Genomic DNA, 22,288 nt, shown 5'->3' on the forward strand with positions numbered 1-22,288 from the left:
TGCAATGACTAGGCCCATAAAGGGCAACTTTAAATAAACACTAAAGTTAGGCCCGAAATTGGAAAACCGAACTCACGGCTAGGAATGGGCAAACGGGGGGCGGGGTATCTGAGGGTTTTCCCCGCATTTGTCATGCGGGGGTGGGGGCGGGGTTCCCCATCACAGGTGCAGGGGCGGGGGCGGCGAGGGGGGGGGGACTTATTTCCCCAGTGGGGGTGCAGGGTTTCCCATTACCCATACGGGTTCCCCATTTTATTTTATTTTTTCAACCAGGACATTTTTATAATTTTTCTTATCCTCCATGAGGATCTGACAGTTGGATCTTCGTATAATTGTGAAAAGACCATTAAAAAGGAGATCTGTGAGGATTCGACTGTTGGATCATCGTATAATTTTGTGAGGATGATTCTAAAGGTGATTTGGGAAGATCCAACCGTTGGATCTTCACATAATTTTGAGAGGATGATCCTAAAGGCGATCCGTGAGGATCTGACCGTTGGATCATCGTATAAACTGGTAAAGATGATCCTCTAAGTGATTCGTGAGGATCTGACCGTTGGATCTTAGTATAAATTTGAGATGATGAACCTAAGGGCGATCCGTGAGGATCCGACCGTTGGATCATCGTATAAATCGGTAAAGATGATCCTCTAGGTCATATGTGAGAATCCGACCGTTGGATCGTCGTATAATTGTGATTTGTGAATTATTTTTTGTTAAAAAAGGAAAGGAAAAAAAATCTAAAAAGATAGAAAATAAAAAATAAAAAATAGAAAACCAAAAAAGTTCATATAGAGAAAATGGCAAATGCAGGGGCATGGGCGGGGCGGGGAATCCCTCATTTGAAAATATCCCCAGATGGGGAACGGGACTTGAGGCTAGGGATGGCATTAAAACCCACGGGTACGGGTACCCGCAGGTAATTATCCCTTTTGGGTATTTGTTAATAGGTAATACCCATAGTTTATGGGTATGGGTATGAGTATGGGTAATTACAAAATACCCGTATAAAAATGGGTGGAGTATGGGTATACCCGTGGGTACCCAAATTTTACCCAAATACCCATATAAAATTGTAGACCACACCCAAATTTTTTTTTTTTTAATTGAGAACTATTATTTTTCAACCAACATATGGGACATTTTTATAATTTTCTTATTCTAAAAAAAAAAAAAACAGAACCTATACGGGGGTGTTGCGATGACTTTGTGTGGTCTCGGATGAGGATCTGACCGTTGGATCATCGTATAATTGTGAAAAGTTGGTTCAAAAGGCGATCTATCAGGATCTGATCGTTGGATCATCGTATAATTTTGAGAGGATGATCCTAAGGGCAATCTGTGAGGATCTGACCGTTGGATCATGGTATAATTGTGAAAAAATGATTCCAAAAGGCGATCTGTGAAAATCCAACCGTTGGATCATCGTATAATTGTGAAAAGACGATTCCAAAAGGCGATCCGTGAGAATCCGACTGTTGGATCATCGTATAATTATGAAAAGACAATTTCAAAAGGCGATCCGTGAGAATCCGACCGTTGGATCATCATATAATTGTGAAAAGACGATTCCAAAAGGCGATCCGTGAGAACCCGACTGTTGGATCATCGTATAATTGTGAAAAGACGATTCCAAAAGGCGATCCGTGAGAATCCGACAGTTGGATCATCACATAATTGTGAAAAGACGATTTCAAAAGGCGATCCGTGAGAATCCAACCGTTGGATCATCATATAATTGTGAAAAGACGATTCTAAAAGGCGATCCGTGAGAATCCGACCGTTGGATCATTGTATAATTGTGAAAAGACGATTCTAAAAGGCGATCTGTGAGAATCCGACCGTTGGATCACCATATAATTGCGAAAAGACGATTCAAAAGGCCATCCATGAGGGTGGTTCATTTACGATCCAAATTTTATTATTTTACATTTAATCGTGACATTCTAGCTATTCCTGTATCTACTGTTGCCTCAGAGTCGGCATTTAGTACTGGTGGACGGATTATGAGCCCGCATAGGAACCGACTTCAGTCAAACATAGTGGAGGCTTTAATGTGTGCTCGTGATTGGATGTGGAGTGAGATACGAGATGCTCCTAGCACATTAGAGGATGATGTTGATGAGGAGTCTTGCCATGATATTGATGATGATCTTACTTTACTTCAGAGGATGCAGGGCGACATTGATACACCCAGAGGAAGAGCACACTCTTCACCTTTATTTTAGTATATAGGATTTAGATATTAGAATTCTCATTTTGTATTTTTTTTCTTCTAATCATTGAAGTTATATTTAGAAGATACTAATTCATTTTCATTATCTGAGTCGGTGTTGAAAAATAAATTTTATTTTATTTACTAACTTAACACTAAAGTAGAAATATTCAGATAAAAAAAAAAACAATAATGCAGTGGTAGATGTTTGTAGTAAGTATAAAGAGGAAAAAATATAAATAAATAAAAAAAATTGCCCATATTGAAAACGAGTGAATGTTTGTAGTGGTAGAAAATTAGAAATATTAAGATTAAAGAAAAACAATAAAGTAGTAATAAGTATTGGTAAAATAGTAGCAAATATTTATAAAAAAAAAAAAAAAAAACTGCCCATATTAAAAATAGGTAAATGAGTGGGTATGGGTTTTACCTATTTAGAAATAGGTGGGTAAATACCCACACCTGCTAATTATTTGATGGATATTACCCACGAATTATTATCGGGCGGAGAAATACGTAGTGGGTGATACCCAATGGGTACAAATGTCATCCCTACTTGAAGCGGGGCGGTGGCGGGAATCCCCCTGTTTGCTCATTCATACTCACGGCTAAAGAAAAGATATATAAAAGCATAGGGTTGGCCCCCCAAAACGAAACCAGTCTCGTCGACAAACCCTAAACCCCAAATTCGAAGAAAAGAAAATTCCGCAGGCATGTCTTCCAGAGCCAGGGGTCGAAGGAATCGTGGAATCAAAGTGCTGCAGGCCGAAAAGCCTCTGTTAGTCCAGAAAAAGAATAAGTCTGGGGGTATGCTTTTCCTTGTTCATTGAAAATAGATTGTTCAATTTCGTCTTAGTTACATTCGATCTGAGAACAGCTTCCTAGTTTCTGCGAGGAACATGATCAGAAATTTTCGTTGGGTTGTTTTTGAATAGAAATTCAAGTGTTGTTTATATCTGAGGTGTAATTGTATGCGGATAGCTAAAATCTGTTCCATCTTTGCAATTTAATTTTGTTTTACTTCTTTATTGTGAAACAGGCACCAAGCCAAACCAACCAAAGATAATCCCTTCTCCGCTCAAAAAGGGTATGTGTTATTTAGAGTTTGCGGCTTAAGTAATCTTTCGTTTACTGTACTCATTGTCTGTTTATCAGTGCTTTTTTACTTTATTTTACTTCTTTGTTGTTATTGACAATTGAACTTTGAAACAGGCACCAAGTTGAAAGGACCGAAGATTTCCACTTCTCCTCTCCACAAGGGTATATGTTATTTGTTAGAGTTTGTGACTTAAATAATTTTTGGTTCACTGCACTGGTTTTTTCGGGTTCAGCATCATCGTCCGTTCATATGTTTTTGATTTTATTTTTCTTTATTGTTATTATTATTATAATTTTTTTTATATGTATTATTTGACCATTTCACTTCAAAACAGGCACCAAGTCAGAGGAATCCAAGTTATCCGCTGCACCTTCCCCCTCGGGTACGTTTTGTTTGTTTAGAGTTTGCTCTTATTTTGCTTGGGTACTTGCTGAAGGAAAAAAGTTTTGGCAATAGCAATAATTAATCGATATAGTGTATATTTGGAGTCCACGTAGTGATAAATGTTATTATCACAAGTGCCATGGAGGCACATATAACAAATTCAACACCAGATTGTACTTCTATTTGCTTTCTCTTACATTTTAGTCTTTATCTGACTATGTTAGCATGAACAGGTGACAACATTTGCCATGTCTACAAATATTGGCCCAGAATTCGTGGTAAGATTTTGATTTTTGTTTGTTTGTCAGGATTATTACGTGGGAGTTCCCTTTGGGGCTCAGTGTTATGATTTTCTTTTCTTTAACCAGCCAAGTCATTTTAGTTTTTATGATACTTCTTTAGCTAAATCATTCTGGTTTATCTGGTCAATGCATGATGCCTACATTGATAAACCTGCAGTTAATGTCATGTTCTAAAATCATTTGTCTACTATATGTAGACATTTGCTATTCATATAGTTGGCTCCCTTGGGACGTTAAAGGCTCAAGTTTCAGTTGTGGGTCCAATCTTTCACCATTTGAATGGGGATGAAGTAAGCTAAAAATTGCTAAACACTTAAAAAATCAGTGGGAATTGCAGTTAGTTACCCGATAGTCCTACACCTTTATTATTTCCATCTTAATCAAACTGCCGCCTTGCTTTGCAATTTCTTGCAATCACTGGTATAGAAAACCCATCTCATGTGCAGATGTGGGTTCTAGGCTCAACATAATATAATATAAATAAAACAAACGTTTAGGTAACTCTTTCCCCCAACCCTTCTCCCTTTTATTTTCGTACCTCTCCAACTGTAGAGGTTTTCATTCACCCATTGCATCTGCAGCTTCTCCTTGCCTTTCCGGCTCTTTGATCAATTTGTGATTGAAGACGTTATCTGGTGTCATATTGGTTTGTTCATCATGCATACTCGAGTATATTTTAGGATAATTTTTTTATCCATCTGAGTCGTTAAACTGATTGTTGATTTGATGACACTAATGATGTATTTTTCATTATACTATGTTATGTTTGCTGTACTGGTTTTAAGGTTGGTTATTAATTTTTAGTAAGTTTTTTTTTTTTTTGGTTCTTTTGATTAATTATTTTTCATTTACAAATGCTGCTGTGAAACAGACGGCAAGCCAGTAGAACCAGAGATTTACACAGGTATGTTTGTGTTTTTAGACTTCGGGAATAAACTAATCTTGGAATTGCATAGTCAATTGTGTTTTTTAAGGGAAAACTCATGTTTAATTTGAGAGAACCGAAATACCATGCCGAACAATTTTTGGAGATAACTTCTCTGGCCAAGTCTTGTATATAGTCCACTGATAAAGTATACTATTCTTTGATGGGATTATAGATCATTTTGCATTTCAGCTCATGTTTCACCAGCCAGACGTTTATTTTTTCTCATATTGTACTTTCAGTGCCATGTGATCACAGTTCTGCTTGTTGTTTTGGTTTTGACATTGTTACTTATTCATTTTCTCTTTTGTTTTAGTGTCAGTGCCTGCTGAATTGGACATGGTCAAGCTGGTCATAGCTCCATGTAAGCTTTTAGATTTTGTTCCATGGTTTGTGAGAAATATCATTTGGGAATTTCCTTGCGCTCTCGTGTTGAGGGGAATAATTGTTTCTGTGCTTTCACGTTTTTTATTTTTTAAATTTGGTCTTCTCAAGATACACTTCTCCTTAACCAGCCTATTCATTTTGGTTTTTGTATCAGGTATGTCTGTGGTAGAATAATTATTGTAGTTATATATTTCTTTTCCCGCCGATTTGTTTGTATCTATCTGGTCCATGCATAGACGACTCTTGATATAGTGTATCTGTCGTTGGGTTCATTGATCTTATTTCATTTGAAGTGCTTTATTTATTGTAATTTTATTCAGAGATTCATTCTTTTTTTTTCTTTTGAAACAACATCGATACGTCTGGTACTATCTAGTATAGTCCATATGTTCTTGGTTTTGACATCATAAGAATTTGATATTTATACCTATGAATGGGGTGGCAATGCAGAATAGCAAGTTTATTAGTGGTTGTATGTCCCGCAAGCCTCGTATGGCATGCACATACAGCTACGCACAAATCTATACCTGTTTGGAATTCTCTAACATTTTCTAAAAATTTACACCGTACCATTTTAGCTTGATTGACTTGGGACATGAAGGAATACGTGACGTTTTGTCCAATTTTTCACCCTTACATTGTGCATGTGTGAACAGAGTTAAAGAAGATTAGAAAGGTCAAGATACACTTAAAATATTCGGGGATGGGCAGTATGTCACCTAAAATTCTTGCACTTCCATTTCCATTTCTTTGCAATTTGTAGCAGTCTCCATTGTGTGCTGATGTTGCCAATGTGAACCCCCTTTATTTTAATGCTTTCCAATTGCTATGGCCCACTCTGCTGCCCTGGGAACACTCACCCTTCTCTCTGTTTCTTTATGTTTCCAAGCTTAATCGTTTTGATTCAGCCTCTGCATTTGCAAGTTCTTTGAGTTTGTTGGTCTGTTTGTTATGCTTCTGACTTTTGTTTTTGGTTGTGGTTTTGTGAGTTTGTTGGGCTTCTATTTCTGAAGAATCCTGATTTTCAGTTTTGTTTTGTTTTCTCTTTTTTTTTACAGTTCACAATATTTTTTTTTCCTTTTACTAAAGATAATGTCTCCTTGGGCGACATTTAATAATATGAACTTGCTAGTTTTTGGTTTTGGTCTGTGCATATGATCCTTAGCTGATATACTTGACAAAGGAATACATTATTTAGTGTACTGTAGTTGTTTTTGCAGCTCCTCCTCTTTCATCATACATCTATTTTTCTTTTGTTATGGCATATTCGGTCACTACTGGTTTTTGTGTTTTGACATCATTACTTACTCGTGTTCTTCTTTTGTTACCACAAACAGTTCCTCGTGTTAAGCGTCCCGACTCCGATTTTGTTGATGATGGTAAGATTTTGATTTTTGTTCGAGTGTGTTTTAAGAATATTGAGTTATCTTTTAAGGTGGTGGTGGTTATTTTTTTCTGTGGGGTTGTTGGGTAGATAATCCTAGTTTGAAGTTAAACTTTACCAGTCGAGTCATTTTGGTTTTTAGGTCATATATAGCTGACGTAGAATAGTGTAGTTTATTAAGATAACCTCTCCAGTCAAAACTTTGGTTTGTCTCATCTATGCATCACATAGTCGACAAGCAATGTAGAGTAACTATCTGTTGAAGGAAACATAGATCTTATTGCATTGGCAGGATTGTTTTGACGCAATATTTGATGCATCTACCATCCAATGTCATGTAGGTGCAGTCCTGATGTCTAGGGGTTTGATATCATTTATACATATTTGTGTGTATTAAATATGTAATTGGTATTTTACTATGTGTGTGAAACAGGTAGCGATGTGGAACCCCTACTGTCACTCCCAGGTATGCTTCTGTTTTTTTATTTTCGGTTACTTGGAATTTGCTTGGGTGTTTCTGTTAGAAGGAAAATAAGTTTTTTAGTAGATTACTACACAATCCACCTTATATCTTTGGTGGTATTTCTGCACACCCATGTCTCATTTTTGACAACCTGCAAAACACCTTTACCGTTTGCTTGATTGACTTATGTCAGTCTTACAAGAATTTCCAAATGTGCACCATGTAAATTTAATTAGGGGAGTGAAATTCCATTGGAATTTTACAATCCACTGTTTCATTTTTTGGGTTTTCCAAATGTGTACTATGTAAATTTAGTTAGGGAAGTGAAATTCACATTCCACACTCCATGTTTCTTTTTTCAGTAACTTACTTTTTGTCTTTATGCAAGAATTAACCAAAAAAAGGAAAAGAGTGGATTACAAATTAGAGGGAATTTCATTCTCCTTTAAATGGAATAATAAAGAGTGTCATTTCAATATGGCTAATTGCAATTTATTCCTCGACTGACTTACGCGTGACCATCCTACAGAATTCGAAGATTTTCCTACTTCTTCGCCGGATATATTCTATGGTCCTCCGTGAGCGGTGTGCGGTGATGGTAACCTAGAGTTTGCTATGGCCGTATTTATTCAACTTATCTGTGAGACTAATTTAGTACTGAAGACTATTTTAGTAACTAAAATGTTTGTGAGAAAATTCTGCTAATGGACATATGTAAATGTTGACATGTAATGTAACATGTCGTCTGGAACATCAGTATCCTTGTTTTGGAGTTCGGGATGATTGAGTTATTATTATTATTATTTCTACATGTTTCATATTATTTTACCAATCGGGGGTGGCTTTAGATGTTTCAAACACATGATCTAATGTTCCATTTCCCATTAGTTAATAGTGATGATGATCGCGAGGATCTAATTAGCATATTATGAGATAATATGCTTTAACGGCTTGTCTAGCCAAATTCAAAATTGCAAGTTGTTTCTCTTGTATTTGAATTAGGCCTGAGACGGTTTAGGTTTAAAAAAAAAAGAAAAAAAAAAGTAATCGCAACTGAACTGCAGGAGTTGTTTTCGGGTCGGGTTTGTTAAAATTTAAGGTCGGAACCGATGACAAATCAAACCGTTTTCATTCGGGTCGATTTTGAAACTGCAAAAACAGCCAATTGTCAAAGTGCAAAACTGAAACATATTTCTTCCAAATTGGGCAACTGAAACTCACTGTTTTTGACCATCACAGGGTACAAAAGTGTATAAAACTGAAATTCACCCTTCTCTAGCTCATGAATGCCATCAATTGATCAAAGAATGAGATTAAGCTAAAGCATTGTGCTTATTTGCTACCCTTCTCTAGCAGCATATCTGCCATATCAAGCAATTAGAGACTTACAATATTACACAATTAAGCAGCATATCAAGCAATAATCAAACTGGAAGAACAACAAACTGTCAAACTATGAAACTGAAATAAAATGAGTAGTAGAGTACAGCAGCATTATTAAAGGCTGAAACATAAATGAAATAAAGACAACAAGCATTCAAGTGATTCAACAAGTTCAACAAACAATCAAACAATCAAGTTCTGAAATAACAATGACAAAAAATGCAGCAAACAATCAAACTATCAAACATCTTCTAGACTTCCACAATTCCACTTCCAAGTTACATTCTTGATTCTTCCATAGTTCCAACTTCCAAACACAACCTGCTGCAACCCAAAACAAATAATAAAATTAAAAAACCAGTAAGTTCACCAACTCACCAAGTCCAGAACTGATCAAACTCATCAAAGAATGCAAAGTGAGAAAAAACAACTCAGCAAGTGAGCAAACCTGAGCTTATTTTTTTTTTTTTCACACCCGTAGTCTTTGACACTGATTTAGAAGATTTTGATGCATCACTACTCTTTGAAGGTGTGGAAGACTTTGTAGCCTTTCGGCTTTGTTGAGTGGCATGAGTTTCTTCAACTTCTACCGCTGCACCTATATTGGCCTTCTCCAATCTCTTTTCTCTCTTCTTCTGCTTGTTCTACATAAGTGCAAACAAACAAAGAATAGTTCACATTATTAAAGGTTTGAAGTTGCAAAAAGAAGCTAATCAAGTTATGCAATAACAGTTCACAATATTAAGTAAAAAATGCAAGTTACAATGTTACATACCTTTTTCAACATCCTCGAACCACCCCATTTCCTCAATGGTTGGAATATATTCTAACCCCATTATTGCATCAGATTTGAACCAATTTTGGAGGCAGATTGGGGCTTCAACAGTTCTAGGAGTTAATGAACTCCGATGAGGATCAATTAACCTCTTCCCTGTGTTGAAACTACTCTCACTAGCTACTATTGAAACTTGGATTGCTAAAGCATCCCTTGCCACAGCTTGCAAGTTAGGATACTTTGAACCATTAAGTCTCCACCAATCCAAAATCTTCCAATTTTCATTGTCTTGAGGCTTCCCTAAGGGATCAAGCAAGTATCTATCAACCTCTCCTCCAACCACCACTGCTTGTTCCGCAAGTCTAGCATAGTCTTCTTCCCGGTTAACCCTCCTGTGGGCACACTTGGTGTTGGTCTGCTGCTAGGGCCTTTTCCCACATTTCTTTTCCTCTTTGATGCAGTCTGATCACTATTAGAAGTTGCATACAGATCACATAACTCCAGCACAAGCTGTTTCACTTCATCTGATCTCCTCTTGATCTCTTCCTATGTTGCCAGACCATTGATTGATGAATACATTTGGTTGTTGTTTAATTTTCATATATTGGCACCAGACCCTAACATGCCATATATTTGGGGAGACGATATTGCTTCATAAATTTCAATGGGAATAATAGAACAATCTATACCATTGATGTGTCTCCAACAACAACGATATTGTTATGACACCAACAGAATTTACTTTCCAGGTTTTCGCCAGCCAACATTAAGCTCATGTTTAGCAAGTATGCTCGTACGGTTCCTGACAAGTTCACTCTTGGAGAGCTTTGGGACATGACTGAGGGTAACAGAGTTTCATATGACTTCTTTGGATGGTAGTTATTTTAGGCTTTTTATTTATATTTTTATTTATTATACATTTGTCCGTACCATTTAAGTTTTGGTTCTTCACCGTTACTATGTGTGAGTTTAAATTTCGCAGGATTGCAAGTAAGCTGGAATGGGGACTTCTGTATGTTCTTGCAAGGGATGAGGAGGGATTTCTATCTAAAGAAGCTGTGAGACGCTGCTTTGATGGAGGCTTATTCGGGTACTGTGCCAAGATGAATGCAAGTGCTGAAGCTAAGATGGGCTGAAGAATACTTTGTACTACTTGAATTTATGTATATATTTTTCTGCTTTGAGATGTTAGATCTGTAATAAATCGAGGGATGATCCTTCAGCACAGAAGGGCTGATGGCTGATAACCATCAGTTTCATGTTTCATAGAAATAGAAGACTCTACTCTATGAATTTGCATGTATATTCGAACAATGGCAGTAGGATAAATGAAAATTTACATTTCACTTCAACGAAATTGAATCGGATGAACATCAAAACAGAGGAAGATATAATCAATCCTGGAAGATTCTTCAAGAAACATAGTACAATGGGTTTGGAAGTTTAAACGTCCTTTTGGCTCTTGGAAGTCCCTCAATGCTATTGATCTCCCAATATGCCCCAAACTCTGTATCCACCAACCATCAATTGTTTCCTCACATCAGCTTTGAAATCTTGCACCCCCTTCACTTCATCCTCAGGACCCCTGTACCCAAAAGCAAATCAAGCACAAGATTTGACCTCTCTATATATTATGTGATTGAGTGAGAGAAGAACTGACCTTAAAATGAGACTTGTCCATCCATGAGAGCCAACATGGAGAAGGTTGTATATTGTGGCTGATCTAAGATGCTCCCTCCTTGAAGAAACCAGAATGATCAGCAGCCCTCTGGCTTTGATCTCATTGAACAGTTTGAGTGAGTGATCCAGAGCAGGTGCCTTGCCATGGCTCATCCACTCCTCCAAAGCACTCAGGTTCAACTTCTCACCCCTAGTACCCAATAAAAAGAAAAATGTTTACTAAATCAGCAGCCTTAAGCCCGAAACATACTCTTATCAAACAATCTGATATTTGATGTGTATCAATAATTCAATTCAGCAACAATAATGTAATTATAGGTTTACAAGAATCTAAATCATCTGATCTGACTGTTTTGGATGAAACAAACTTACCCGAAATGATGTCCCTTGTAGTAAGGCACAATAGAGAGCAGTGTATCATCAATGTCAAAAATCCACGCACCTCTACCATCATTCTTCAAAGTACTGCTAGTTCTTAGATACACAATGGACTCCTCAATAGCCCTGTCTGAGTCCACTTTGCACTGAGTCGAAGTAACATATTTTCCAGGGCACCACTTGGAACTCTCTAATGTTGTGCAGCTCAACATTCATCCTCCAGCCCTCACAGTAATTCTTCAAGCTGATCTTCATCCCATTCCTGGTTCTCTGATTCAAAATGTTCCACTCCGACTCTGCTACTGTTAGAGTAACAAAGAAACTCAAACAACAGAAGAAGAGGCATAGATTTCCGCCCATTTTGGCAATAATAATGGACTGATGCCCAAAGATACAAACAGAGGAAGATAGAGTGGGTTTATGTAGCTCTTTGCATACGGAAACTGAACCAAGAAAGTGAGGTCACATGGGTGGTGGAACAAGTTCTAACAATCACATGATGGTCAGGTTGGCAAACGCCTTCATTCCCTTTTTATTTTTGCTCATCTAATGTTATTATTTTCTTTCATCGATAGTCTGTCATACCATTCATTACAACTAGTTTTTAATCATTAGTAGAAAAGACAAGAATAGTTAATCCTCATTATCAATAATCATTCATTACAACAGGTTAGGGAGTTTTGATTAATTATGGAGAAAACACCATGCACTTAAACACTACTAAGTATAAATGCCAATTCATATGAAACAACCATGCCAGAAAATTAAAAAAGAAATCTCAAACCATGGATTATTCAGAGCAAAACATCTTTTCAAATTTTCACAGATATAAGACCCCTTAAACAAAACTGTCAAATTTGGGGGATTCCTATTATCAAACAAAAGAAGGACAACACCAAGATCTGTCTTCTGCAGAGAGATGGAAGATGGTATCCCTTAAACGATAGCATTAGCAGCAGTAGCAATCCTAGGCCACAGATCAGCACACTCCTTCCCAATAGGACCGGTAATTGCAGATCCTAAACAAACAAACAAACAGCAACAAGCAACCAATAAGATAACGTGATTAATCTAGTCAAGTAAAAACTCGAGATTTTTATACATAATGTGGAACGGAAGATAGGATATGCAAGTTAAATTATGACCTGTACCTTTCATTTCTGCCTTCGGATTAACAATAACATCAGCATTATCTGCAAATGAACAGTAGCAAAATTAGTGATGAACAATCAAGTGTAATGAAAGATTATCCATACATTACTGTAAACATCTATGTCACAGACTGAGCAAATCAACCCAACAAGAGGAGTTAACTTGTACAGAAACTTTATACATACAAATATAATCAAGTAATTGCAAACCTAACAAGAGGAGCAAACCAAAGCACTAAAAAAGGACAATATAATCAAGAATTTGCAACCTAACTGAATAAAAGATACTGACCTTCGAAGTACATGAAGACACCGTCCTTTCAGTGCCATGGCTTGCACTGCCTCAAGATGACAGCTGGCAGGACCTTCTTCATCAGATCAGGCTTACCCTTCTTCACAGTGGCCATGACCATGTCACCAACGCAAGCAACTGATTCAGACGACCCTTGATTCCCTTGACTTGGATGATGTACAGGTTCTTAGCTCCTGTATTGTCAGCACAGTTCAGGGTCGCTCACTTGGTTCGCCGCCGGGATCGTGCTCTTGCTTTGCCGCCGGAGTCCTTGCTTCTCAGCCGGGTCGCACCCTTGCTTCGCCACTGGGTCACGCCCTTGCTTCACCTCAGGGTCGCGCACTTGGTTCGTCTCCTGGATCGTGCGCTTGCTTCACCGCCGGAGTCACGAGCTTGCTTCGCCGCCGGGTTTGAGCGCTTGCTTCACCTCTGAGGTGGCGCTCGTGCCCTTGCTTCGTCGCCTAGCTTCACCAGAGCCCTAAATGTTAATTTAGTTTAGACGGTTTAGATTTTGGGATCGCTTTGATTTTGGGAGAAATGGTTTATATTAGTCAGTGACATGTTTCGTAAATTTCTTAATATTTGAGTGTTCTTTCTTTATGATGGGCTAATGGTTATTGACCGCACGGGCTACATGTTTTGAAGTCTGCTATTGGTAAATATATGTAGTTATTTGTAGTTATTGGTAAAAAAAACTCTAATAACAATAGCTGTTTTGACAGTGACATTTTCTTGAATAATGGAAATTTAAAATGCAGTAGCTTCTTTGTAAATATTGTTAAAGTAAAATGACAATTGGAATTGGTCTACTCATTTCATTTCATAGTCTCTTTATATAGGGATAGAATTACAACGGAAATATAAATTACATTAAATACATTGAATGCTAATTGATCTTTAATTGTGCTGATTGATGGTAATCGTTGATTCCTTGATTCCCTGTCTGTCAGTTGCTTTGACGAAGACACATAATCTGTTTTTCCTTTAACACTCCCACTTGTGCCAAGTCAAAGACGAAATGATGCATGAGTTGTTGCCTCACTAAAACCTTGCCAAGTAACAATAAAACCCAGTGGGACAAAAATAAACATTGGTCGAGGGAAAAGAGCACAACGCACCTTTTACATTTGTTGGATGACATGTGTGTGTTAGACTCCCCTTGACGTCTACACCTCCCCCTGATACTTACATTAATAAGGGGAGCTTGGAAAGTCTTCGCATTCCTATGCTTTTCACATGTTTCTCAAATATGGCATTTGGCAATGATTTGGTGAACAAGTCTGCCACATTCTCCTCACACCTTACTTGATTCACTTGAATCTTGAGGAGGGCCTGTTGTTGCTGATTGTAGAACAACTTTGGTGATATGTGTTTTGTGTTATCACCCTTAATATAACCTAGCTTCATCTGTTCGATGCAAGCTTCATTGTGTTCATAAATGTAAATAGGCTCTTCAGTGGTAGAACTCAAACCACTAGTCCCTCGAATATGTTTAATGATAGCTCTTAACCATATACACTCACGAACCGCCTCATGTAGAGCAATGATCTCTGAGTGGTTCGAGGAGGTAGCCACAAGGGTTTCTTGGTTGATCTCCAAGATATCGCCGTGTTCCCAATGGTAAATACATAACCAGTTTGGAAAAGACCTTTATGTGGGTCAGAGAGGTACCCAGTATCAGCAAAACCAACCAAAACGTCATTTGGCGTTTCGATGTAGGGAGTGGTGCTTTCGCCATCAACATTTCCTTTAGGGATTGCAGTTCCATCTGTGGTCCCTCTTGTCTCTCTGTAGGGAAAGAACAGTCCCAAGTTAATGGTTCCTTTTAAGTATCGGAAATTATTCTTGATACCATTCTAGTGACGTTGTGTTGGCGCTGAGCTAAATCTAGCTAACAAGTTCACTGAGAATGCAATGTCTTGTCGAGTACATTGGGCTAAGTACAATAATGCGCCTATTGCACTTAGATAGGGAATTTCAGCTCCCAACATCTCTTTGTCATCTTCCTTTGGACGAAATGGATCTTTCTTTGCATCCAACCTTCGATCAATCATGGGAGTGCTAGCAGGATGCGCTTTGTCCATGTTAAATTGCTTGACTTTTGGACATACGCAGACTGGTGGATTAGTATTCCACAAACTCGGTGTTCTAGTTCAAGGCCTAGATAGAATTGAGTTTTCCCAAGATCCTTCATCTCAAATTCGGATTTCAAGTAGCTCGTGGTTTCTCTTATTTCATCAAGAGTACCTATTATGTTCATATCATCGACATATATAGCTACAATTGCAAATCCGAGACTTGTTTTCTTTATGAATACGCAGGGGCATACTTCATCGTTCTTATATCCTTTTCCAATCAAGTAGTCACTTAGACGGGTATACCACATCCGCCCGGATTGTTTCAATCCGTAAAGTGAGCGTTTCAACCTAATTGCAAACGCGGTTTAGAGTCACTTGACCTGGGTAATGTAAGGCCATCAGGCACTTTCATATATATCTCTGAAGCTAGATCCCATAGAGATATGCAGTAACCACATCCATGAGCTGCATTTCCAGTCCTTCGGAAACTACTAAGCTAACTAAGTAGCGGATAATTATAACGTCCATTACAGGAGAGTATGTCTCCTTGTAGTCAATTCCAGGGCGTTGTGAGAAACCTTGCGCCACAAGGCGAGCCTTGTGTCTCAGAATTTCATTCTTCTCATTACGCTTTCTGACAAAGACCCATTTATGTCCTACAGGCTTTACTCTTAATGGGGTTAGCACTACCGGACCAAATACCTGTCTTTTTGTCAGAGAATCTAATTCTGCCTAGATTGTTTCATTCCATTTAGGCCAATCTGCTCTTTGTTGACATTTTGCAACAGAGCGTGCTTCGATATCATCATGCTCTATGATTCCTTGAGCAACAGTATATATCATCAATGTGTATGGAAGATCTTTCTATCAACTCATACGCACTCTCATAATCCTCTGAGATTTCTTTGTTCTCTGGAATCATTTTTAACATCGGAGCGTCCTCCAGTATTGATTCATGGACATAACTATAATCAGAGACAATCTCATGAGAGGGATTCTATATATTGATGATTGGTTTGTGCCTTACTCACCCTCTTCTTCCTTGGGTGAGTGCCAATCGAACAAAGTGGCCTCCCCCTCTTCCTTGGGGAGCCACGGCCTCAACCACACCTCCACTAAGTGCGGTTGCAGTGCCTCTATCTGCGGCACCGTGCCCCTTGTTGGGGACTTCTAACCTTGCAGGCATATTTGCAGCTGGTATATGTGATCTCGTCACTTTTGCGATATCAGTAAACGCATCAGGCATCGAATCTGCTACGTTCTGAAGATCGATTATTCTTTTCACTTCACTTTCACTTTGTGAAGTGCGAGGATCAAAATGAAACAGAGTGGGGACAAACCACGACAATTCCTATCGTTCCCTTGGAAAATCCTTTTTCCTATCTCCCCCTAACGACGGGAAGACTGTCTCATCAAAGTGATAGTCCGCAAATCTAGCGGTAAAGAGATCGTCTGTCAAGGGTTCCAAATAGCGGATAGTTGTTGGGGATTATCCAACATAAATACTTAATCGTCTCTGAGGACCTATTTTGGTGCGCTGTGGGGGCGCAATAGACACATATACTGCTCAACCAAATATGCGTAAGTGTGAAATGTCAGGCTCATATCCAGTTACCAACTGGTACGCAGAAAATGGTTGGCTAGCTGTGGGTCTGAAATGAATAAGTAAAGCTGCGTGCAATATTGCATAACCCCATGTAGATATAGGCAGGTTGGTGCGCATAACCAATGCCCTAGCCACCATTTGTAGCCTTTCGATGGTGGCTTCTGCGAGACCATTTTGTGCATGCACATGGGGTACAAGATGCTCTACATCGATCCCGATAGACATGCAATAATCATCAAATTCTTTTGATGTAAACTCTAGCGTTATCAAGCCTTATAGACTTGATAAGGTGATCAGGGTGGTGAGCCCTTAAACGTATAATCTGTGCTAGGAGTTTTGCAGCATTTCTTGTGGACAATAAAGCGACATGTGACCAGTTTGTCGAAACATCCACCAGAACCATAAGGTACTTGAATGGTCTGCATTCTGGATGGATAGGTCCACAGACATCTCTTTGTATCCTTTGTAAGAATGGAATGTTTTGTTTTGTATCTTTAGCATAGGAAGGTCTCGATCCTGTTTTTGCTAAAGAGCAGGCTTTGCAAAACGAGTGATGTGTCTTTGAAATAGTCAATGAGGCATAATGGGAGGGAGGTAGTGCTTCTGGTACTTCAGAAGGTTATGGCTGCATTTGAGCAGTACTAGGACCGACAACTAGCAATGTGGCGGACTTTTCTCCCATTTTATTTTTCACTCGAAAGAAGGGATGTCCATATGAGTTCTTTAAAATATGGATGATCATGTTATGACCGGGATGCCTTAGGCTGTCATGTCAAAGCCTGTATGAGTCAGTGTCCCACATTTCATTGTTGGTGACAGTATAAGATTCAATGATCTGAATCATAGTGAGGTACATTCCACTAGATTGACTAATAAGTTTCTCTAAAATGCGTTTCCTTCCACATTCATTAGAGTTAATATCAATGTATTCAGTTCCATTCTCACAGTGTGTTTCTACTGGATAACCGTTGGCACAAATAGCTTTGAAACTTAACAAGGTTCAATTAGCTCTTGGTGCATATAGAGCGTCTGTGACTTAAAATGTTGTGCCATTAGGCAGCAAAAATTTGGCAGTTCCTCGCCCTTTTATTACTTGTGATAATTCAATCATCGTAGTCACAGAGGAATTATAGGCTATTAATTCAATGAATAATTGCCTATTTCTTAATATTGTGTGGGTAGTCCCACTATGAACTAAGCACTCAAGTTCTCCTCCATTCATTCCTACAAATAAATGGGAGGTATTTAGAAAATATAACTCATATTCTTCAGAGTATTTCTATTTGCGTAGAATGTTATTCTTTTCATTCTAATAATTTTTCTCTAGATGTATTGCTTTGCATCTTTATAGTGCTATGTCAAACCATGTAAATATGTGTAGTAAATAAATTTGAATAAATTCAGTACTTCAGAATAAAATTTGAAATTTATTAATAAGCCAACAATAATCAAATCAAGGTCTTTGTTCAGAAATCTAATTCATCAAACCATTTTTTAAGACCAAATAATAGTCTAATTAAAAATGAGGCATTATGTCTGCACATCTGTCTTTGGAAAATAAATAGATAAAGCAGATCGGTCAAAATCTAGTCCATCCATTGACCGACCAAGTTCCTTTTTTCCATTGAAGTCTGCAATTGTAAGGTTGACGTCTAGGTCATGACCTCCTTCTTCCATATAGTGAGCCTCTTATTCTTTATACTCTCTATACCTCTTGTAATTGGCTACTACTCTGTTGTTTGCTTGGCAGTTCTTGTACCAATGCCCAATGAATCCACACCTATAGCATGGTTCATTGTCAACTCTTTCCTTTTGCATCTTGTTTCCACGATCCCCATGTCCCTTTCCACGTGGTGCTTTGTTGCCTCGCATTGGAGTTCTTTCCACCTTTCATTTTTCCATAATTAGCCTCGGGAATTTTCTTTGTCCCAGTGGGCCTGGCATTGTTGTTCAAGAGAACCTCATTATGTCTTTCAGCCACTTGCAGTAGGCTTATTAACTTATTAAAGGTTATGATTCTTTTGTTGTCATACTCCAACTTATACTGGTTCGCTAGTATAAATGCTGAAGTAGGAAAGGTGGTAAGAGTCTTGTAGATCACATCATCCTCTGTGATTTCCCTTCCACAGAAATTGAGACGTGCCTTTAAGCGCAACATGTCCTTGTTGAAGTCATTGATCTTTTTATAATCAACCAAGAGGATTCCATTCCACTGAATAGCCAGTTCTGGGAGTAAAGTATCGTGAATGTTTCCAAAACGTCCCTTAAGAGCATCCCACAGTTCTTTGGGTGTCTTCAACTGAAGGTACTCCCAGCATAGGCTTGGATCAATATGTCGCCTCAGAAACATTAAGACATTTGCTTTCACCTTATTAGATAGTTCATCATCTTCGGGGTCGGTAATGGTGGTAGTGTAGTCTTATGCCACAAAGGCAATTTCCATATCGGAAACCCAATGATGGTACTCAAGTCCTTCTGAGTCCAAGATGTCAAACTCAGGTTGAGTTGGATCAGCCATCTACATAAACAAGAGAGAAGATATAAATTACGCAGTCATAAAGACATCCACGTAAATTATTTTCCAAAAATGTGAATTAGATTTCAAGACCAAGATTCGTAATGGTCACATTTTTTTCTTTCGATGCTATGTGAAAATGCTTTATCATAGTAAGTGTGTGGATAATGCGCATGAATTTTCATTATCATGGCAAAACGGAATTGATATGTTGCATTCTAAAAATAACCATAGCATATATAAAAATAAAGTAAATGGCATGTTCAAATTTCACAAATATACAACAAAATATATGTTACACATAATAAGAGCAATATTATATCATGCGTAAATAAATAAACATAAATAAAATTCGCAGAACATGCTTGAAATTTTACAAAAATATAAAAAGTACAATATATAATCATTCTTAAAGATAATTATATAAAACATAAATAACAAGACATGCTTAAAAAAAATCAATATTATCTAACTAAACATGCTCAAAAGTTCATGATAATAACATAAACAATAAAATATAAAGCATGCTCAAATAAATAATTAAATATACCATAATCTGAAATTAAATAAATAAAAGAGAACATACTTGATTTCGAGAAAATAAAACAACCCTAGCGCACGCGCGTGTTGATGCAGGCGTGCATAGCGATGTATTTGGATTTGAAAAAAAAAAAAAAAAAAAAAACTGGGCTGCTTCCTCTTGCAGGGCCACAATTAGGGCTGTCAATTCCGACACGACCCGATAACACGACTCGAAACCCGCACGAAATAAAGCGGGTTGAACCCGCACGATTAAAAAGCGGGTCAGCCATGGGTCAACCCGCCATGACCCATTTAATAAATGGGTCGGCCACGGGTCAACCCGCCAACACGAAGTGAACCCGTATAACCCGATTATGCTATACTTCATCCTGAAATTTTAGACGTTGGGAGTATTTGATCATAGGATTAGACAATTTGAAATATTTTGCTTTATAATTATTGGATTTAATTATTTATGAATAATATATAATTATTTACATTCTTCGTCTTATGGAGTTTTTAGTGAATTTAATCAATTTATGCATTTTTTTAGTTAAATGGGTCGCATTGTTGACCATTAAATGAGTCATTTTATCAAAAACGACACAACTTATTTATTAAATGGGTTAAGCGGGTTGGAAACGGGTAACCCGTTTAATAAATAGGTTGGGTTTGGGTTTAAATTTTTGACACGATTATTAAATGGGTTGGGTTTGGGTTTGTATCTTGCGACACGACAAATACCTTGACCCGACACGAACCCAACCCGACACGACCCATTGACAGCCCTAGCCACAATGCCTTGTTGTGTTTTTTTTCCTTTGCTTTTATCTCTTTTTTTTTTTTTTTTCCCTCTCTGGGCCGCAGGCCTGCCTTTTTTTTCTTTTGTTTCTACTGGGTTGCGTCACCACTCAAGGCCCATTTGTTTTTTTGTTTTTTTTTTAAATTGGGCCGGAGTTCTTTTTTTATGGGCCGGGTCACTTTTTTTTTCCTCTTGCTAGGCCGGGTCAACCCGCCCTTTTTTTTTTTCCTTCCTCTTCCTCTTTTTGTTTTTTTTTTTTTTCTCTTCTTCCTCTCTTTTTCTCTCTTCCTCCTCTTCTTTCCTCTTCTTTGCGCTGGGCAAGAGGCCGGTGGAGGTGCCGTGTACTCCTGGGACCCGAACGTGCAAGCGGAAGCTTTGAGGATCTGGAGGCTTGCGGAGGTAGCAGCAGCGGTGGTGAGGGGCAGAGGCTGGAGATTTCCGGAATTCGATTTGGAGTAGGTCGGGTCTGGGCACGGTCGTGATCTGAACGACGGAAGAAGAAGGTGATCTTGTCGTTCTTGGACGGTCGTTGATGCAGGGAAGATAACGAACTGGAGGCTGCAGCGTGTGCTGCTGGGTTGATGCGCGCAGGCGGGGGGCTGGGGCTGGCAGCGTCCTGGCCTGCGTAGGCGCGGGGGTCTTGGACGGGGAAGAAGAATTTTTTTGTTGTTGTTGTTGGTGGCGGCAGAAAAAGAAGAAAATGTTGTTTTTTTTTTTTCTTCTAGGGTTATGATTTTTTCGACGGGAAGAAGTAGTTTCTTTGAAAAATTAGGTTTTTTTTTTTTTTTTGGGCTATTGACTCTGAGCTTGCTGATAACGTGTTAAAGTAAAATGACAATTGGAATTGGTCTACTCATTTCATTTCATAGTCCCTTTATATAGGGATAGAATTACAACGGAAATATGAATTACATTAAATACATTGAATGCTAATTGATCTTTAATTGTGCTGATTGATGGTTGATTCCTTGATTCCCTCTCCGTCAGTTGCTTTAACGAAGGCACATAATCTGTTTTTCGTTTAACAAATATTGATATTTATTATATTTTGATGGTTTTATCAGGGAAAAAAAAGTAGTTCATTTAAGACCCATTTTAGATAAAATTGTTTCTCATAAGCCTCCCTTTTTTTTTTGTGTGAGTAAAATCAAATTGACTTGTCATAGATACTAGTGTAGGTATTGGGCTAATTTTGTCATTTTGATTAGAATCTAATTTGGATTGATGATTATCCTGATTGAAAAAGCTGTCAAAACACAAAAAAACCACCATGTTCTTTTTTGTGCGTCCATACGTTGGCTTTTAACTCCTCATTTTCACCCTGTCTCATGCCATTGAAGATTATGGACGTATTTTCTTATTTAGCTCATTCCCTGGAGCCCCGAAACTCCATGTGCTAACTAGGGTTTTTGTTGAGCTTGGTTTTGGAGCTTCTGGGTGTTTTTCGAAGCTTCGAAATGGTTGGCTTGGTGGGTATGTGGGCAAGTACATGTATTTCATTTGTTAGTGATCTGAAGGAGATTTGGGATATGGCAGTCGTGATCCGGTGAAGGGAGATGGTTGGCAGAGAGTGAAGGGAAAAAAAAAAGCATGATATGACAGACTAAAATTACTCATTTACCCTTCAATATATATCAGTTGGCTAACGCCGTTATGAAGTTAACGACTCCAAGTACCTATGTTAGGTCAGGGGCGAAACCTCAAGTACCAATGTGATATTATTTAAACTTAAAATATCGAACTTACTAATGGACCAGAAGTCGGACACCATTTGCATTTTTTTTTGCCAAAAAAAAAAAAAGTAGACAAAATCAGTAAAATGGATCTTTCGTGTCTTGACCATTTTTTTCAATTGTATGATTGAAATGCGCTAGAACGGATCAAATTCAGCAATCCAGCATTACAAATTCTCAACAAAAAAAAAAAAAAAAAGGAATCCAGCGTTAC

The 22,288-nt window shown here is 38.1% G+C and overlaps 2 protein-coding genes and 1 pseudogene across 8 annotated transcripts; 2 read left to right on the forward strand and 1 right to left on the reverse strand.

Moving 5' to 3' along the window:
• Nucleotides 1-2,742: 2,742 nt before the first annotated feature.
• LOC112196571 lies at nucleotides 2,743-7,931 on the forward strand. 7 transcript variants are annotated; one of them, XM_024336942.2, is made up of 10 exons: nucleotides 2,763-3,022; nucleotides 3,255-3,302; nucleotides 3,428-3,475; nucleotides 3,649-3,696; nucleotides 3,932-3,976; nucleotides 4,872-4,904; nucleotides 5,242-5,289; nucleotides 6,650-6,691; nucleotides 7,130-7,162; nucleotides 7,689-7,931. In XM_024336942.2, the coding sequence occupies exons 1-10, from the start codon at nucleotides 2,929-2,931 to the stop codon at nucleotides 7,739-7,741; spliced, it is 492 nt and encodes a 163-aa protein (XP_024192710.1). In that variant the 5' UTR covers nucleotides 2,763-2,928; the 3' UTR covers nucleotides 7,742-7,931. The 7 variants fall into 7 exon arrangements, with proteins under 7 accessions (XP_040373512.1, XP_040373510.1, XP_040373511.1 ...); XM_040517575.1 differs by lacking the exon at nucleotides 5,242-5,289 and having other exon boundaries at nucleotides 2,756-3,022; XM_040517574.1 differs by lacking the exon at nucleotides 3,428-3,475 and having other exon boundaries at nucleotides 2,756-3,022.
• Nucleotides 7,932-10,072: 2,141 nt separating this feature from the next.
• LOC112196574 (peroxygenase 2-like) lies at nucleotides 10,073-10,489 on the forward strand. Its single transcript, XM_024336946.2, has 2 exons — nucleotides 10,073-10,192; nucleotides 10,300-10,489. Exons 1-2 carry the CDS (start codon nucleotides 10,092-10,094, stop codon nucleotides 10,451-10,453), a joined length of 255 nt encoding a protein of 84 aa, XP_024192714.1. The 5' UTR covers nucleotides 10,073-10,091; the 3' UTR covers nucleotides 10,454-10,489.
• Nucleotides 10,490-10,535: 46 nt separating this feature from the next.
• Nucleotides 10,536-13,375, reverse strand: LOC112196570 (annotated as a pseudogene).
• Between the last annotated feature and the right edge of the window lie 8,913 nt (nucleotides 13,376-22,288).

Source organism: Rosa chinensis, chromosome 4 (assembly GCF_002994745.2).
Source record: "Rosa chinensis cultivar Old Blush chromosome 4, RchiOBHm-V2, whole genome shotgun sequence".
Lineage (NCBI taxonomy): Eukaryota > Viridiplantae > Streptophyta > Magnoliopsida > Rosales > Rosaceae > Rosa > Rosa chinensis.

Bases quoted from the DNA above. Each gene is read 5' to 3' on its own strand.
- LOC112196571 (XM_024336942.2), top strand. From the start codon at position 2,929: ATGTCTTCCAGAGCCAGGGGTCGAAGGAATCGTGGAATCAAAGTGCTG. The intron at 3,303-3,427 runs GTATGTGTTATT...ACTTTGAAACAG, and splicing joins CCCTTCTCCGCTCAAAAAGG to GCACCAAGTTGAAAGGACCG. The intron at 6,692-7,129 runs GTAAGATTTTGA...TGTGTGAAACAG, and splicing joins CTCCGATTTTGTTGATGATG to GTAGCGATGTGGAACCCCTA.
- LOC112196574 (XM_024336946.2), top strand. From the start codon at position 10,092: ATGTTTAGCAAGTATGCTCGTACGGTTCCTGACAAGTTCACTCTTGGA. The intron at 10,193-10,299 runs GTAGTTATTTTA...TAAATTTCGCAG, and splicing joins TCATATGACTTCTTTGGATG to GATTGCAAGTAAGCTGGAAT.